Source organism: Urocitellus parryii, chromosome 1 (genome assembly GCF_045843805.1).
Source record: "Urocitellus parryii isolate mUroPar1 chromosome 1, mUroPar1.hap1, whole genome shotgun sequence".
Classification (NCBI taxonomy): domain Eukaryota; kingdom Metazoa; phylum Chordata; class Mammalia; order Rodentia; family Sciuridae; genus Urocitellus; species Urocitellus parryii.
Window position 1 is genome coordinate 248,488,092 of NC_135531.1, and position 20,419 is coordinate 248,508,510.

At 38.2% G+C, this 20,419-nt stretch overlaps 1 protein-coding gene across 1 annotated transcript in view; it reads right to left on the reverse strand.

Moving 5' to 3' along the window:
- Satb2 (SATB homeobox 2) overlaps positions 1-20,419 on the reverse strand; it is a 170,777-nt gene that overhangs the window by 81,918 nt on the left and 68,440 nt on the right. Inside the window, exons 4-6 of the mRNA XM_026399328.2 lie at positions 17,356-17,482; positions 16,033-16,156; positions 8,768-8,870 (exon numbers count right to left, since the gene is read on the reverse strand). Coding sequence (XP_026255113.1) covers positions 8,768-8,870; positions 16,033-16,156; positions 17,356-17,482 — 354 coding nt within the window. The remainder of the gene's footprint in view (positions 1-8,767; positions 8,871-16,032; positions 16,157-17,355; positions 17,483-20,419) is intronic.

Here is a 20,419-nt window from a genome sequence, read left to right on the forward strand (position 1 = left end):
GCGTAAGGGACACTAAGTCTCTCAGGACTACCAAATCTAAACATCTTTTTTTCCCTAAATTTGTTAAAGAGAATCTGTCTCTGGGTTGAGAACTTGCCTGCAAAGTCTCTGCCTAGAGCGAGATATTCAGAGCCAACTTGTTAACTCCTAATAAAACAGCCCCGTAAGTGAGGTATATCAGCCAGCATTGTGACATACCATATGACTGGTTTTCTTAGGTGTATTTTCCCCTTATTATCAACTTCCTTTTTCCATCATATTAAACTCTACGCAAACATATATAGCCACTGTAAAGCAACTGGAACCGGGACACCTCTGTTTCTTTGGCAATGAAAACTCATAGGGTCCATTATGTTGCATGGAAAAAGTGAGCATTGTTCACTTTTATCCTGCTGCAATCTCCACCTTCTGCATGCAACAGTATTGTCCCTTCTGGTTGCAAATAATATTCGATCACAGTCTGATAGCCTTGATCATTTCAAGTATTCCTTTAACTGTATAGGTGAAAGCTACTTACATCTAATGAAATCTTTATTTTTTTCTCTTCATTTTAATCTGAAGCTATGATTCCTAAGGTGCATTTAGTACATGATGTTGCAGAAACTTAACATTATCGTTAAAAAGTATTCTGCCATTACTACTCGGCACTCTATGCATATTAATTCTTTAATTCAACCTATTGAGCAAAATTAATCAGGACAATCAACCTATGATTCATTCTTTTCCATAGATCAATCTCTCTCATTTTATAGGACTTAAAGATTTTAGGTGATTATTTTTAGAAAAAAAAAAAAAACAGCATATTAGCTGGAAAAAACACTCAAAGGGATGTACCTAATTTGTACTTAATAAGGCATTACTGTCCCTTTAGGTGGAATTGACTAATATTAAATCTTAGCCCAATAACTAATTAATAGAAAAGGAAAAATGATTCTGACTTACAATTTGCTAAGGACAGCTGCCAAAATTAAACAAGCAAATATTTACTTTTTCTTTTTTCCTCTCAATTGAAAAATCAGATAACAAATAAGATTAAATACAATATAAGGTATACAAAAACACACTCAAATAATTCCATCTACTTAAATTCCATTCTATTCATATTTAATAAATACCTACAATATTCAAGGTCCCAGGTTCACAAGGAACTTGGAGGGCATAAAATGAATGCACCCTCAATTCCATGTTCTTTCAAGGAGCTTCTGGCCCAGAAGGAGGATAAGCCAAGAATAAAAATTACTACAGTAAATGGAGCTTAGAAAGGTTACAGCTTGAGAGGCCCAATTAGAACTCAGTCTGATTTTGTCCTACAAATGATTCAAGAGTCAAGGCCATTTCCCTGGGGGTTTAGGACTCCAAGGTCAGATAAATTCTTGCAAAGGGCAAAATGAAGGCCTGTATCAGTTGGGGAAATAGCTAAACAACTGTCTCCATGAGGCAATGTGATCTCAGTGCTTGCATATGAGAACCCTTTGGGTAAGAGCTTCAAGTACCTTAAGGAGCTTACACCACCTCCTAGCTTTTAACTTTGCAAATCAACTGAAGAATGAAAGATAACAATTTTTATGCAATAGATCAAGAAACCAAGAGATGTCTCTGATTTATCTTCCTGGTTCTCCCCCAAAAGAGGATATCTCTATAACCATGCCAGATTTTAAATTAAACTGGGCATTTCCTGTTCTATGTACAAAACCTCTCATTCCACATCTTTGTTGATTCTTGGTCAGGCAACACCATATCTTTGTTTTTGAGTTTCTGGTTTTGTTTCTGAGTAGGACAAATGGAAACATAAAAGTAGGAGAAATCCAATGAATACTACAAGAGAGAAATTGAATTAAAGAGACCTGGCCCACTATAAATCCTTACCCAGGTCCCCTGAGTTCACCTCTCTGGTGCTTCCCCATTGCTTCCCACACAGGCTCTGTCCAGTGTCTATTTCAGGTGTCTTCCTCACCAAGCCCCAACCCAACTACCTCTCCTTCACTGCAAAATCATCATGACCCTCCCAACCCCCAAAGCAAAGTACATCTGTGCCTCTGATCCCAGATCCCATGTACTCTTGCCTCCTCTTCAAAAGGAGAGGATTGACTCCAATCCCTTTTTGCTAAGAATCAGCTACACCTAACCTTTAGATTCCTCCCTTGCTGAGTCAGCATCTAGTGACTTCACTTTCTTCCACTTCTGCCCTTCTTTGAAGCACCACTTCCCTATTCTCAGCAGGGAAGCAGCTTCCCCCAAGACCATTCCCACCAGCATGCCCACATCTTCTCTCCAGCTCCCTCCTGTTGGCAGGTTCACCAACACTTTCTCACTGGTGAACCATGGACCCTTGGCTTCCACAGCATCTCACTCTCTCTTGACTCAGTTCATGGGCTTTTTCATCTCATAGCCGTCACCACCCCCACACCCAGCTATGCTCTACTGTTGATTTTTACCAACTGCTGTAGTTTGGATATAAATGTCTCCCAAAGGCCCATGTGTTGGAGGCTTGGGTTCTCCAGAGTACTGCTACTGAAAAGTGGTGGAGCTTTTAAGAAGTGGAAGGTCTTCAGGTGTGTGGGTGGGGTGGGGGGTGCCCTTGAAAGGGATAATGGAACCCCAGAACTTTCCTCTTTCTCTCTCTTTTGGTCGCTGGCCATAAGGTGAGCAGTTTTGCTTCACCAGTACTTCTGACATAATGGGCTTTCTCATCACAGGCACAAAAGCTACATGGCCAACTAACCATAGATTGAAACATCCAAAGCTGTGAGCTAAAATAAACATTTTCTCTTTTAAGTTGATTATCTCAGGCATTTGTTACAGTGATGGAAAAGATTACAGAATCATGATAAATGGGCAACCTCTAAACATGCTGTGCTCTTTTTCCTCCCTGTAAAACTCTACTACTCATTCTTCAGGTATAACTCATGTGCTACCTCGCCCCAACTATCTGGGCCCCCTGCAAACCTAACACCCAACTTTCACTGCACTAGTTTATACCACTGCTATATATTTATGGGGCTGCTTTTCTGGCTAGAATAAGCAACACAGTTAGAAGGAGGAACCATGTCTTACATGTTTCTGGCTGTCTCTCACTGCTTTTAGGTTGCCTGCGGAAGAACTCGTTGAAGGTCTGTTTAATTAAAGTTGTTTATCATGACTATAATTTTTTTTAAGGAAGTCCCAAGTAATGTTCCCTACTATAATCCCACCCTTAGAATCCTGCCAGGCATATAAAAGAATGCCCAAACTTACTTTTAAATGATAAAAATGTGTCGTATGATAAATGATTTCATAGAGGATATAGGCTTTTAGAAACCAAGAACTTCTACTTCTTTCAAATAATAAGCATGTGTAATGGATGGATGGGAGGTAGAAAAAAGGGATGAAAACAGATAATTTTCCCATCCTATTTCAACATGCATTTAAAATGGTAATATAAAGATATGTGTATATATATATATATATATATATATATATATATATATATATAAAATGTTTGTTTCTTTTAATCAACCAACACATCATTAACAAACTCACACTTCTTTGAACATTTATAAATAAATACATTAAGGCCGAAGAAGCAGCTACCAAGCTAAAAGGAACTTTTTAAGATCCAAGCCAGGAAGGGGGTCCACATGTGAACTGAATGTGCAAGGCATTCCTTGCACACCATTTTCCTACTTGCTGACACCACCGATAAGCTTCTCACTGGAGGACCACACAGTTTACGTGGATAATGAATATATACCAGGGATTGTCACAGGGCAAATGAACAAGGCTCTTCTAAATGGTGGAAAGCCAGCAAGATGGAAAATGGCTGGTTGTGGAAGTAATGTTTCTATTGTTGTGAATCCAATATTTATACAAAACTCAAAGGACTGGATGTTGGTATTAGTTTCTGCAAGGAACAATACAGGCCGAGAGCAGACAAAGTTCCTAGCAGGATACCTTCATTTAGATCTGAAGGTGAAAGCAAATTTCTTTCATGACTCAAGAATTAGGTAGACAAAAGTAAGTTACTTTTACCTCATCAGAGCTAAACAACAGCAGAGGCAGAAGTACCGAGAGCTGATTAAAGGCATTGTCCTGACCGCCCATCCCACCATGGCTAAGCAAGGGCTGCCTTATGGAACCAGGTCAGGGGACATTGATTTCTCTATTCAACTCTGAGGCACCACTTTGTAAATGACACAATCATTTTTGGGTACAAGAGGTGCTTTAAATGTGGTAACATTATATCATTTCAGCTATAATGATCATAATTACTTATTTCTTTTAATCACAACCCACTTAACCACTTTAGTACAGAAGACTAGTTCAAGGAGTTTAATTTTCATTCAACATCTAATCTTTGTGTTTACTGAAACCCTTCATGGGCTTTGTTTACCGTCTGCTTGCTGGCCTGGACGTTTGATCTTGCAAGACTAGATCAGACAGGGTCAGATAAAATACTGATTACTAGAATAAACCAGGCTCAGGAAAGTAACACTGGCTTTTAAAACCCGCTTCTGTCCTATATTTTTAATTTTTTTTTTTTTGCGTAAAATAAGCTCAAATAAACAAATAAGATTTAAGAAAACACAATCAAGGGTTCTTGAGAAATGACAGAGAAAAAACGTGATGGGAATAATTTTTCACCTTGGACAAAATACAGGATTTGGTTAGGTCTATTCATTCTGATGATATTATTTTATGACACAAATAATTTTATGATAGCCACCAGTATTTATGTGAACTTTGAATGACCCTTTAATTCTTGATACATATTAAATACTTCAGGTTGACCCCACCCCACCAAAGATGATAATTCATTTTGCTTTCAGAAATAAAACATTTTTGATGAAAAATATTTTAAATATAAAATTATTTCTTTTAACTTATTATTAGGCTACATTTAAAACATATATCATCATTGTTAAAATACTTTTCTTATTTCCCCTGCAAAAGTAGATTGCCATAAGAATATGACTTTGGTGGTATGGCATATATAAATACCTCTTAGTTTCATAAAAATGATGGGACAAATTCACATCTAGAGCTCATACAAAAGAACAGTGGGTAAAAATCAATGGGGTAAATCCTTCACAATACCAAGACCTCAAAATAATTTTATAATACCATGAATGTTTCTAGACGTCTAGGATTATCTGCGTGTCCAACACTAAATCTCCTCAATATTAAGCAACTTTTGTTTTTTGCTTCTAGACAAAATATATTTTCCCTTATACTTGGGAGTTTATAAATTCTACATGATAAAATCTAGACCAGAAGCAATGCTAGGATAAAATGAGTGGCAAATTTAGTTAGTTAGTTAGTTAGCTAGGTACTGGAGACTGAACCCAAGGGCACTTTACCACTGAACTAAATCTCCAATCCTTTTACTTTTTATTTTGGGACCTGTCTAAGTTGCTTAGGGAATTGCTAAATTGATAAGGCTAGCCTCAAACTTGCTATCCTCCAGTGTTAGCCTCCGGAGTTGCTGGGATTTCAGGGGTATGATACCACACCCAATGATGGGTAGTAATTTTTAGAAAATGTTGTCTATACCAGCCAATCATCCCATCCATCCCTCCATTTCCTTCAACATGGAAAACTACCGGAAAGCAGGTTCATGGTCTCAGATCCTGAACTCAGAGTATACAAATTCTGTCTCCCCATCTCTCCTAAAGTATCATTAATGTTAACTCAAATGTCTGTGTCAACTTTGATTGTCTTTGAAATTAAAGAAAAAGGGTAAACAGAATGTGCTTTTCTGTGATCACTGGGGAAAATAAAGTTAACATTCTAAGCCAAACCAATTTAGGACTTTTTAAAGAATAAGTGTAAATAGTTTAGCTGTAATAACAACAAATTCAAAAAATGCACATTAAAATGTTTACTTCAAAATTTAGACAATTCCATTTGTATATAGTTTTTACATCTGTTTTTAATGATATCAAATTATTGATTGTTCATTTTTCTCATATTTATTTAAGCATTAACTATAGAATTTGCAATCTGATCTTTTTTTTTTAATCCTTCCAGTAGACTTTTATTTTTGCCAGGTTTTAGTCATATTTACTTTGATCTTTCAGAGTATATAATTATTTTACTGTTTATTTATTTCTATGAAAAAAGAAAAAAATTGACCTAGGAGATCTATATGTGGCAATTTGTAACAGAATCACATAGCTTATGTTTAGGAAATCATGGTTTTGATTAAGAAGCAAACCATTTAGTTCCCACTGTTTTATTAAAACAGACATTAGCAGATAATAGGAAACATATTTAACAATGTAGTCTGCATTTACTTTGGAACATCAGTAAGCTGGCTTGAGGTTTTCTCCTACACTGAATATCAGGCATGGAAGATGCAAGCGGATAACTCTGGGGTAGAAATGTAAAGGGGGAGCCAAGGAGGTACTTGGAACTCTGACTTCTGGGTTCTAAGGAGGAGCCCCAAAGTAGAATTCTAGTTTTTTCACTACTCATTTCCAGACCTGGAATTCATTACTTCTTTTATTTCAAAAATGGATGGGAGCAAACTAGCTGTTCAAACCAAACCATTACTTCCACACGAGAAATGGGTCCCACGAGGTAGGAACTCCCACTGTGACATCTATTCCCTGCAAGAAGCATCTAGCAAATGAAATATTCCCATCTTGGTCCAATACTTCCTTTTTTCTGAGGGTCGAAAGTTAATAAAACACACTTCTATGGGTGTTTATTCTCTGTACACCATTATACCTGTCATGAATTCTTTGTTTTTCCTCCCACTCCCTTGGTTGATGAATCAACACCACTTGAACTGTTTTATGGCAGCTTGTGTTTACTTCACACATACCTTAACCTTCCCTTTTCTCCTCCTACTGACACACACACAGACACACACACTTCTCAACAGTAATGACTAGCTCCATCTCTTTGAATAGCATGTGTACACAGTGTCTGACAGCCTCTTCAGGCGTGGATCCTTGACCTACTGAATGAAATCAAGGTCTCAGTCTGCTTTTATGGCACTTAAAGATTTAACTGTGCATTTACTATCTTGAAAAATATAAAGCTTGAAGAATTCAATCTCTAAAAAAGAAGAGACATGAGTGTTAATGTACACACACACACACACACACACACATACACACACACCGTGGTGGTAATTCTGAAAACAGTGAAGAGTTTTCAGTCTTTCCGAATATGGAATTATACTCTAGCATATTAAAAGAGGACTCTTCTTTTCGCTTATCACAAAAGTTAATGGGATCTAACAAATGACCTTGAAGCTGTGTGATTCTTTTGAGTTTTAGTCAAAGAGGATATGTTCAAGCACTTTAACAATCCAATTTTAAAAGAAAAATTGGGAGGCAACACTTACAGAAAAAGAAACCCTTCTGAACCACTCAATTATGTCTTATAACGAGGAGTTATTCATCTTCTCCTACACAAGGGTCAAGTGTTAATATTCTAAAGCATGTTCCCAAACCAGACTCTAAAGGGCTTTAAGAATTTTAGAATACACTGAAAAGGAATGGATCTTAATTCAATTTTCAGGGCACTTAATTTCTCCTGGGTAGCTCAACATTTTGACTTTTCTTTTAAATTATATATTTAGCATAAAATGCTTTCCTTTATCATCAGCAATGTGCCAATGTATATGAAGCTCAGTTCCTCAAAAGATAACTGTGTGAACAAGCTTCCAAACACTCAATAGCCAACAGCATTATTTTAGTAGGCTGACCCCTCTGAGGATGCCTGCAGGTGGTCAAACAAATAAATTCATCATTTACTTTTACCTGCTCACCACAAATTGTCCTGTGGCACTAAGATGGGGCAGTGAGCTCTCAATCAGCTATGAATACCAACAATACAACATGACAGACACAGTCATTGTCATGCAAACTATGGATTGGACGGACCCTCAAACATCAATGCTGCAAAAATACCCCCAATTCCCTCAGAAACTGGTCACACTCATCTTAAGTGGAGTGAGAGTAATAGAATCTTTCTAACATTAATATATTTGCAAAGGTAAAATATCCCTGATATGTTTAAAGAACAATGGGTGATCCAAATAGCATGCTATTGCTGCATTTTTCAGGACCAAACATAATTCCATATACAATACATTATTTCTTGTCCTACTACTAGTACTATTAATTATTATTATAGTATTATAGCTACTAATTATTAAGTGATTGTGCCAATATTATCTTATTTTGTCCTCACAACTACCAGTAACTTGAAATTTTTCATTATTTTGAATTTGAAGATGAAGAGAGTCTTGATGAAGTTAAATAATTGGCTCAAGTTCATATAGTTGGTAAGTGTAAGAGATCTGAACACAAATCTGTTAAAGTATATAGCCCTTGTTTTAGTCACTGCTCAGAATGGTCTCTGAAAGAACGCATTGTCAAAACTACATTTCTGACCAAAGATCTCCTGATGCTGTGACAGTTGTTCCAGTTTGATAAACAATAATCAAACCATAAGTGCTGATTTAACCTAAAATAACTGCTTTTATATTTCCATTCTAAAGGATTTTGGCCTTTGCAATTTTCACTGATAAAAGCTACCAACTTAGTACATTATGCTAAGAATTTTATTTTTAGTTTTAATACCATCTTAGTTTTCAGAGAGCCAATATAGATCTCATGACAGAAATATTAGGAATCTTGCCTTTATAAAAACTATATAGTATGTATGTGTGTGTGTACATGTACACAAAATCTGAAATTAGCATATATTCCAACAACAACTCATTGACCTAAGAATCTAAAAATAGGCTTTAAAAACAAAAATTTCAGCTTACCTTTAATCTTCTTATATTTTTTATACCATCTCCCAAACTCCTGGCACTTGGTTGCTGACACATTGGCATAATATGTGCTATTTACAATGGATGAAATCATACTCTGAAAAGAAGGAAAATAATAGTAATTTTTTTCAAATATACAAATACTCCTTTTTAAGAACCAGAGATTGGAGCCCACACGGATCTTCTTTGTCTTTTTACCTTGAATCATTTATTCTGCAAACTAAACCATTTAACCTCAAATATGATGACCTGGATTCACTATTCCTTAAGCTTATATTTATACAATGACAGTGCTTTTTCCAAAAGCCAACCCTGGGCCAGTATCAAAAGATGAAGAGGGCAGGACACGCAGATTAAATGCAAAGGGGAAGAACAGTTGTGATTGAGGAACCAGAGCAAAAGGTGAGATCAGATGCTCCTGCATCCGTAATCCAAATAATGCCTTTCAGATGTTTCTGTTCCGCTTCCAACTGCAACAAGCTTACACAGCCAAGAATCTGAGAACATCCGTGCTACACACTGCAGAACAACATTTAGGGAAATAAGTTAAATTAATATAATTTATAGAAACGTGTGATTAGCACTCGTGTGAAAATTCACCAAATGAAAAAATTAACAGTCCTATTTTAGAGCAGGGGAAACTAAACCTAACACTTGTTCTGTGTTTCAACCAAAAAGGAATCAAAGCTAAACTTCCTGAGTTGCTTACGTATATGATTCCTCCTTGCTCTTCATCCTTGTCTCCCTCCTCAGATCAACTCCTCAGTTGATGTGTGTTTAACTGGAGTTAGAAGGAAAGCAAACGGGAGAATAACCTGATTTAGCATAGAAAAACTAATATTATAATTGTATACCTTGAACTCAATGTCCTACAGAGACATACTTGCCAACAATATGGCACGTCTGGGCCAACATTGGTGGTGGGTGTCAACTTATACCTGAACAACTGTGATATCATATGTGTATGCTTTAGATATAGATTTTATTTTTGTAAATTTTCGTCTGAAAACAAAAGAGTGTGAACAACTCAAGAGACCCAAATGACCTGCATGAGATTTAATATTTTGCCTTGAAATCTCATCTGTCTGGAAAATGTTATCCCCAGACATGCAGCAGTTCAGAGGAATCTTAGAACTTCTAATGACATTTCTACAAAGTAGTAGAGATAAAAAGGATAACAATAAATCAAGTCCATGGCAAGTTATTTACCAGGAGGTTCAAACAACAGACCGACATAGACTCCCATTTAAAACATCAAACTTACTTTCTTTCATAATCACTATGCAGCACCAGTAGAGGTGGGGGCTCCTAATTCATTTCACAGAAACCTCTTTGGCCCTTTCTACATAGCAGATGGCCGGCCTCCCCCAGTTGCTGATCTCTAAATGACAACTCTTTTCTCTAAAGGGAGACAGTGAGAAGGACTCTTTTAATCCCAGGGTCTAAACACAGCACTCGAAGCACTCGAAGAGCCAACATCACCTGAGTTTCTCATAAAACTTACAGAGCACTGCCTACTCTCTTAGGAAATCAGATCCTCATCAACCTGAGACAGGGTTCTACTTTGTGTGTTATTAGCAGAGTAAAGCTGTTTCCTGATTGCCTCAGTTAGCTCCCTGTCTGGACTGGGATTTTCTCTCTGTCCCTAGACTGTGGGACCTTTGAGGACAGTAGCTGTGTCTGTTTTACTTTTTTTCTCCCTCGTGTCTCACATAGTTCTGATGTGGGATATCTGAGTCACTGAAATTTAACACATGAAAAGGGACAGAGATGAAATTTTAAAATACCAAAGTGAAATGTCATAATAATAAAAATTTTAGCATGAGAGCACCCTAATAATAGATGCACCAGCCACACTGGTGTATGGGAATAGTTGTGAATGTGCTTGTCATCTCTCTATCCTGTTTATATGAATGTTATCCTTGGGAAAGATTGTATATATAGCATGGCAGGAGTCGGGGCTAAAGTTTCTATTGTAAAGTAGTCTGGAAAACAGACTAAAATGAAAGTGTTTCACTACTACCTGGAGCTATTCCTCAACTCTTCCTGGCCTATAAGGTAAAGCTGCAGGCTCACATCATTCTGGCCTCTGATAATTCATATTCGCCTCACTCTCTGACTTCCTTATGTTGACCTTGCTCCAGTGGCATCTTCACTGATATTTCACAAGGCCATTGTTAACCTATGTGGCAAAGAAATGAAAATCTGGGCTCTACTGTCTCTGTCCAGCCGGGCCTATATTTTACACAATTCACTTAAAAAGGAGGCGTTGGTGAACAACCACACAGCTGGGCTTTTAGGGTCCCCACATATTTTTGATAAATGAACAAAATCTGCAACTACTTTTTTGATCAAGAATGCAATGAAATCTATATCCACGTCATAGAAAGCATTATTGATACAAATAATCCAGAAGATAGGTGTATCACTATTTTTAACTATTAAATAAGGAACTATTTTACTGACTTAAGCTAAAATCAAAATGACTTTGCATAAACTAAACAAACATCACTTTGTTTGGCAAGGACTATGACAAAGAAAGGATGAAGGAGCACTTATAATGGACAATCAAAGGAGCCCCCATTCAGGCCTAGATACAGCCATAAATTCTGCATAAAAAGTCATTGGAGACAAGGATATTTTGTGAATAACATGAATTAAAATAAATTTTTAAAAAGGCTTAAGGTATTTTTCCAACTACAGAAACTTTTGGAAAATTTCAGATGTCTTTGTAACTGACTTTAAAATTTTAAATATAAAGATTTTAGATGGGAGCCAGTTGTTTAGGCCATACCTACAATACCAGCTAGTCAGGATGCTGAGGCAGAAGTACCACAAATTCGAGGACAGACTGGGAAACTTAGCAAGAAACTGTCTCAAACATTAATAGAGGGCTGGGGATATAGCTCAATGGTAGAGTGCCACTGGTTTTAATCTCCAGTAAAACACACACACACACACACACACACACACACACACGGACTTGGGATGGGGAACAAAATCTAAGTGTCCTTATTTATAGTCAATCTGACACATAGTTCAATTACTCCAAGGTAACCAGCTGATTTGACTTTTCTTTAAGCTAAACTGTAAGAGAATATTATAATAGTTATTAATACAGTCACATGCTGCATTAATGATGCTTTGATCAACAATGAACTGCATACACAACAATGAGATAATAAAGAAGCTGGAAATTTTCTATTTACATGCCTAGTGACATGGCAATGTAACACACAACACATTTCTGGTGTGTTTGAGATAATGCTGGTATACACAAACCTACTGCTCTGTCAGTCATATAAAAGTATAGCTTGTACAATAATGTATAGAACCTAGCATTTGATAACAAATTATTATTATTAGTTTATGTACTTACTATACTGCATTTCTTATCCTTATTTTAGAGTGTACTCCTCTCACTTAAAAAGAAAAAAAAAGTTTCTGTGAAACAGTACGCCACTTTACATCTCAAGTTGGAACTGAATCTCTTGAGTGCACCAAGAGGCCAGACTGAATGATTGACCTATGCCAGTAAGGTCTGTGCGAGAACACTCTATGATGTTCACACGATGAGGAAATCATGTAAGAACACATTTCTCAGAATGAATCTCTGTTGTTAAGTGTCACACGACTATACTTATTTTAGCTCAATTGCCTTATCTAAAAATAAATTTTCTTTTAGGTTGCTGAGATAAAATTTTAAACTCACTTGTTTTTTAACTAGCCCAGAGAATAGATACCTCATGTGATTGTAAGTATGGTTCTATTTTCAAACTGAGGGCTCAGAAGCTCAGAATGAATTTTTTTTTTTTTTTTTTTTTTTTGTCCAAAGTCAAACAGCAAGTGGGAAGCAACACAAAGAGGCCCCACTACTGGACTGCAGCATTTCATGGTCTCTTAAGAAGAGAAACGAATTAATGGAAGGAAGGAAATAGTCACCACCACGTCCGTCAGCTGGCACAAGCTCATGCTGCAACCACTTCTTCAGACCAAACAAGAAATAAGGTGACAAATAAATAAGTAAAACCAAAGCGATGACTTCAGGTCCATTCTATGTGTTAATTAACAAGTTTAGAACCAGAGAACACTAAGGAACCTAAAGGCAATTTAGAACTTATTAGGAAAAAGCACAACTTTGTTAAACACAGGTTAAGATGATTTGCACAATACACTTGGAAAGACAGAGATCTGAGCATCCCCTTTTCCTGCAAAAAGAAACATACAAAAATGAAAAAACTGCATAATTATTCAATTAACTGAATCACTGGATATAAGAAATAATTGAATAACCTTCACCACATTCCTATTGGTGAGCTGAGATTCATTTGTTTGAATAGCAATGTGACACTAAGAGTCGCTAAACTGCAGATACATAATACATCTGCTGTAAAAGAGAACATTTCAAAACCAGAGTGAATGATTACAGGTTCTGTGAGTGAGAACGCCCCAGGGTGGGGGACATCTCCTGCCTCCTTTTGCATGAGACAGGCAATGAGTAATATGTGCATCCTTTGCTCATTTTCAAGCTGCTTTGTGATATGCTCAACAACATATTAAACATGAGATTATAATCTACCCTTCAATTTAGTAAAGGGGTAAAATGAGAAATGAAAACTTTTGCCATTCTAATTGAAAGACACACTACCTCCAGACTTTGGAGCATGAAAAGACTACTCCTGAGAGCTGGTGGCCCTTCATCATGCCATCATTTCTTATGGTCACTGCAATGTCTCAGCTAGACTGTCAAGCTGTCATCTGTGAATCTCCTTCAACATGAGTATGTGAGATTGGGCCACAAACTAAAACAACCTCTCTTGAAAATAACTGAAAGGGACAGTTGGCAACTGCTTAACACAAGATAGGATACATCCCTATGTACATGCACTTAAGACTAAATGAAACGGAAAGTTGGCAATCGGTTAACACATGACTGGTCCACACAGTCCATCGCCACTTGTCTACAGGCGAACACATGCTCAATTTGGTTTTTTCTAATAACCCAACTGGCTGCTTGATTTCACTGCCCAGTTATTTTGGCATATTTTACACATAAGTTAGGTGCTTTAATGATCCCCAATTGGACAAGGCTTGCTGAGGATGTCAGAAATAATTCCCCCCACAGTCTATTTGTATAGGCAGACTGTATAAATGCTGTAGCACCGTCACACTGGAAATCCAGTAACATCTTCACAGTTCAATAACTTTAGTCAGTCCTTTCTTTCCTCAAATATTTGACAACAAAACCTCAGCTGAAGGCACAGGACAGAGCTGTTTCAAAGACCTATGGATATGCTAAGGGAAATAAGCCTGCATGAATGGACAAATATCTTATGATCCCAATTAAGTGAGGTATCTAAAGTAAGCAAATTCATAGAACTGAAAGTAGAAACCACCAGAGGCTAGAGGGACAGGAGAATGGGACATCACTGCTTAGAGGTTACAGACCTGTTTGAGGTGATAAAATTTTTGGAAAGAGGAATGATAGTTGCATGACACTATAAAGGTAATTAATGCTACTCACAGACTTAAAAAATGGTTAAAATCATAAACTTCATGTTATATATGGTTAACCACAAAAATCAATTATCTAAAGTCAGAGATAATGTGTGGTATAGGAGCATATTGCAAGGGGCGTGCATTTGCAAGTTATTTGTTCTTCATTGCGATTTTCAGTTACAAGACTGTTTTCTCTGTAGTCATGCCATTTGGCATCTGGAGAATCTCCAAGGTGGACAAGGTAGGTACTGGTAGCTCTGCTTATTTAAATGGATCAAAATCCTGAGGGCCTGAGGTTTCGCAGTCAAAAACAGTCCTCAGTTTTTAACTCTTCCTCATGTAAGAATAAATAAGTCACAGGAAACAGTGTTCATGATGCTTTCAAACTGCGGCAGAGAGATGACCACCTAATAAGGGGTGTAAGGTGTGGTAAATAAGGCTGCTTGGAACAGCCTATAAGGTTGAAAAAGGCACTGGAAGTGATGACTCAGAGACATCAGGGGACATGGAAGAGGCTGTCACCACTTAAACACATTTTGAAAGGTGAAATCAAAAATAAATACACAGAGACACAAGACAACCTACACTTTCCAGCATCTGGCCAGACAGAATGGCTAAATCATGACTTCCCCCCTTTAAATATACATGCTTCAGACTACAATTGCTGCCCTTTTAAGGGCTTCTCCACTCTTTTATTCTGCCTTCAAGGCTGCTCTTTTGAATTATAGACCACTGGGATGTTCAAGAAAATATGAACTATCCACTGAATTGTTCCTTTATGGAACTGCCAAGATGAATGAGGAAATACCTAATATGAGTTGGCTTTGGTTCATTCCTTTGATCCTTTCAATCTTTTATTTTCATGGTTTTAGCTTATTTAGCTGGTTCACTAAAAGTGGACTATTACTTTTTCTCATGGTGCAGTTTTACATGTTGAACTTGCTCAAAAACCTCTACAAGTGTAATGGATGTAAAGATCATCTCTCTCCACCAAAAGGAAAGAGGCTTGATTTGTCTTGCAGAGATGGGTTAAGGAACGACTGACTCATTCCATTGACCAAGCAAAGCAATGTTCTGGAGCACAGGCTTTGGAAGGGAAAGTCTGGAGCCAGATTTCAAGTGGCCACTTAACCAGCTTGAGTACTTTAGGCAGGATTTCTTTTTTTCCATATTGGGCACTGAACACAGGGACACTTTACAACTGCCTTACTTCCCCAGCCCTTTTTATTTTTTTTATTTTGAGACAGGTTCTCAATAATTTGTTTAGGGCCTTGCTAAGTTGCTGAGGCTGGCCTCAAGCTTGCTATCCTCCTGCCTCAGCCTCCTACAGTCAAGTACCACAGTGCCTGGCCCTTAAGTGGGCATTTAAGTTTTAATCCAAGCCCCAGTTTCCTGATCTGTAAAACAGAGACATTGAACCCTACTTCCAATAATCCCTACTTCATCACCCCCAACAGGTCTGTAACTTCTAAGAAGCAATGCCCCATTCTAACTTAAGACTGACACTAAATATACATGAAAAGCTGATGGTTATGTAGGTAAGAATGTTTTTACATGTTCCTACTGCATCAAAGTTCTCAGTAAGTGATAACTTCTACTCTATAACCAAAAGCACCATAATCTCTGTTTTTTTCCACCACAAATGCAGTGTGACTGCATAAATAAAGGACAGAGACGACAGCTGCCTAAGCAGAAGTAGCCTCCTGCTAGACAGTCCACCGACGGCTTTCCATTTCCCAGATCCCCCTGCAGATACTGACCTGGGAGAGAGGGCATTCTTTGGCTAATGTGCTCTGGTTCATCTCTTTGAGCAGTTCCTTTAAGGCATTGCGGACTGTGGCATGGTTCCACTGCTCCGCAGGCAAGTCTTCCAACTTCGAACAACTGCAAAACAGAGGGACAATGAACAACCCAAGAACCTCAAGGGAGGGCTGTGACAGCAGAAGACAGGAGTGCAGTGGTGGCTCCACCACCTTGTACCAGCACTAGGAGAGCTGCCGAGCAATGGTGTCTAAGCTGGGCCCGAAGGGAGGGAAAGGAAGCAAAACTGCCTCTCCAGGAACTTGAACCTCAACAGACTGTGAGAGGGTCTCTAAGTTAGTGATCCCACTTCCTAACAAAAGCAGTCACTTTGAAAATGAAGAAACACCTATTTTTTAAAAAATAGCGATTTTTTTTTCCCCAAAGTGCTAATGAAAATGGCAAGGCAGTGTGATGATAAACTTTCCCAACACATATTCAACTACTAGGCATTCCTAAGGTCAAATGTTGGCAAATGTTACAGCAGATTTGAAGTCTGAAGGCCCAGCCTCCACTCTCACAGAAACAGAGATGTTACTCTTCTGTCAAAAGATAACTTCTAAGATAAGACACTCAAGCATTCCCAGATAAGGAGAGGGATGTTGGGTCCCTATTAAAGAATAAATGCTCCAAAAGGAGAAAACTGAAACACAGCATTCCTGAAGTCACAACTACCAGGCACTTTACAACTAAAACTGCAAAGAACCTTTAGAGGCATACCTTGCTTTGAATAGCCTATCTGGAAGAAGGAAGGGAGGGAGAAATTGAGGGAACATTCCAAGTGTCTCTGAAGGCCACAGAGTGCATTTTATTGGGGTGGTCATCAGAAGGAGAGAAAAAAAGACTTCCAGGGCCAGTGCACGCTTGGTAAACCTGCCACAGGACCCAAACTCACCCTTCATAACACAAAAAGACAGCACAGGGGTTTATTCTTCAAATGCCACATGCTAAGCTTTGAACCATGCCTAGAGGACCCACTGAATAAGGGGCTGTGGAAAGTTCCCCGTCGGGTTCCCTGCAGCTTTGTAATGATTTATCAAGCTGCCCCTGGGTTACCACTTCACTGCTTCTGAAAACAAAACATAAAACAGTTGGAATGTGGACTATAAAGATGCCTGGTACAGCGCCCCCTCCTTCCCTCCTCTTTCTCTCTCTCTCCTCCTTTTCATTTCATCCAATGTCTAGATATTAATGAAGACAGGACATGCTGCTCTCTGCAGTACATCTATGATCGACAGACCAACTCCAAAAGGAAGGAAAGGCAGATGTTCAGAAACACCCACCTTTGTAATTGGATTTTCAGAGTCACAACATGATAGACATCTTGCAGCATGTCGGCCACCGTCGCGTCGGGTGCATCTGTCACATAACTGAGGGGGAGAGGGTTCCACCTCCCCAGCTTGATTATTCCTGCACAGGGAAGAAAAACATAATAAACACATATCTGCTATTTATTAAACCTTCCCCATTGTTTGCTCAATGTTAAGAAGGTCATTCAACAGTCAACACTCAAGGCCCACTCAGATATTTTACAACCCAGTGCAGTAAGCTATTTCTTTCTGGCTGACAATTGAGTTAGTTAACTATACAGGAAGATGGGAATGAAAAGGATGAGATTTAATCATGGACAATCAGTTCTTTTATGTTTTCCTGTTTCTTAAATTACTTAGAAAACCATACGGATACTTCCTTCCCCCAAAGTCTTGATTCACAGTCTAACTTAAGACTGATGCTAAATATACAGGACTGCTGATTTCATAGACAAAAAAAAAAAAAAAAAAAGCAAGCTTTAAGTAAATACAAGATTCGGTTTTGAATTGAACAAGAAAATTCCTGTGTGTGGGCTCAGCACGCAGTCACATTCTGACTGTGGTGTTATTCCCAAAGCGAATGTGCAATAGATGAAGCAGAGTGATCCTCCAGGTCCACATCCCGAATTCCACCAGAGAGAGGGGCTGCCTTCCTGCGCCAAATGCAATGGCACACACTTTGACCCCAGATCAGAAATAGCCGAGGTGCCTTCAGCTCCTTTGCTTTTTTTTAATACCTTGGCTCTTTTTAGAATGACAATAGTACCCTTTCCCTGTGGGTTTCCTGCTGCACAGGGCAAACACACCACAGGAGAAAAGAGTAAGAATCCTGGTCACCCTTGGTCTACAGCGAGCAGCAATTTTAGGAACACCCTTGTTCCAGGCAGATTCATGGGATGGCTTCAGCAACATATGGTGAAAATGCTAACTTATTCATCAGATGGGCCCAGCTTATCTGGTGCGTAGGGCACACAGAACACTGATGAAGAAAAATAGAGAAACTCATTTCACAAATGGCAGAGGGTAACAAAAATTTTATTTCTAGACTATGGAAAAAAATAATCTGATGGTCCCCAGGATGTCAAAAATCGTCACACATAAAAAAGTTATGTTTAAGAGATAAAAGAAAAACTGCATTTTTTATTGTTTTTGAAAATACAGGTGAGTCTAACTACATGGTTCTTTAAAATAAATAAATAAATATATATATATATATAATCACCAAAGAAAGAGAGAGAACACCTGTATATCCAAGTGTATTTTTAAAAGATTCACAAAATGATGCTTTATAGCTATGGGGCAAAATCCCCACAATCGGAAATGAACTTTCTGGTCAGGGCACGTCCTGTCCAAGATGAAATAAATGAATGCGCAATGCTTGACATAATGCTTGAAAACAGGGAATAAACAGAACAAAAATATTAAAATGATGCACTGTTTCAGTATTAAGATTTAACAATCTGGTGCTGAATATGCTGCAGTATAAATAGTGCCTGGACTCAGATCCAATAAAGTAACACAGCTCTCATTCATAGTACCGTATGTCTCCAGTTCTGGCTCCTGAAGTCATATTTCACTTGCCAAGAAAAGCTGTTTTCTTGTGGGGATAGTTTTCCTAACATTCTCCCTCATGACAATGAGAAGTGCACAGCACGCAGCGTGTGGTCGCCATGAAATGAACAGCCAGGGCCTGCCGGACACCACCCACCAGGGCTGGTGTGCTTCCTGGCTTTTCCTTCTGGCATTTGCAAATACTAAAAAGATAGCGGGTAACGTATCTGACAAACTTCTGTTTTCAAAAGATCCTTCCACAATGTTAACTTCCTTTCCAGAACCATGATTGTGATCACCCCCTGAGAGGAATCTAAACTGACCGTGTTCTAAAGGTCGGATATTTTTTTTTTTAATCATAAAAGAATAGAGAGGGAAAATGAAGTCAGCAATCATACACTATGACAGGCATGGAGAAAAAGCAGACTCTGTGGGTCATTTTGATTACTAAGAATATGGAAGTAATATGAAGAAAATGAACCTTGCAAACTTCCATGCACAACTCTACAGAACATTCGTCCCTGATGCGTGTGTCAGTCTTCGCCTCTTTATTTATGGAGAACATTCCACAATGCAGCCACACACAAGAGAATATATCTGTATGATTTTATTTATATCAAATCCAACAACAGGCAAGACTAATCTATGGGGACAGAAGTCAGAGGAACAGGAGAGGGAATTTACTAGAAAGGGACATACAGGGATTTTCTTGTTTGGGCTGGTGGTTGCATGGGTATAAAAATTGTCAAAATTCATCAAACCAAGCACTTAATATGTGCACATTTATTGTATGTAAATTATACCACAATTTTTTTTTCAAATGGAGGGGGAGAAATCTGTATAGGAAATAACAGACAAATTGGTCTACTGGAGATAGTCATCTCCATTTAGGTAAATTCTCTCTCCACCTTGATGAGCCAGAAGGAGACTTGTTTGGGCTGGAATTAGACACACACAGGTGTTTTCACAACACTTAATACCTCCACATAGAGCAGCTGCTCCAGGTTGGTTTCTACATCTTGGAAGAGAGCTGTTGATGCATGCTATTTTCTCAGGCAAGGGAGGTAGTGTGTGCTTTTTCTTCATTGCATTACTGTGATTAATTAACCTGCACAGTCCTAGAAGTCATGTTCTATGCTTGACTATCTACCAGGGTCTGCAGGTGTACAGTTTTCTATAGGAGGGCTCTGCTCAGGAGTCTGCTCTCCTTTAGCCAGGCAGGGGGCTGCAGGAGCTCTTGTCAATAAGACTTTTCTACAAGCAGGGTCTCTAATATATTCATCCTCTTTAAAATACATTCCTTAGAACAGTGCTACTTCCCTGATAAAAAATAGACAAAAATATTACTTAGAATAGTAGTCAAATGTTAACTAAGGAAATCAAACTGGGAAGCAGTATGCCACAAGTGACTATGAATAAGAATGCAGGTTTCCAAATCAAATTGTCTCTGATCACATCCTGGCTCCCCATCTCCTAATTACATGAC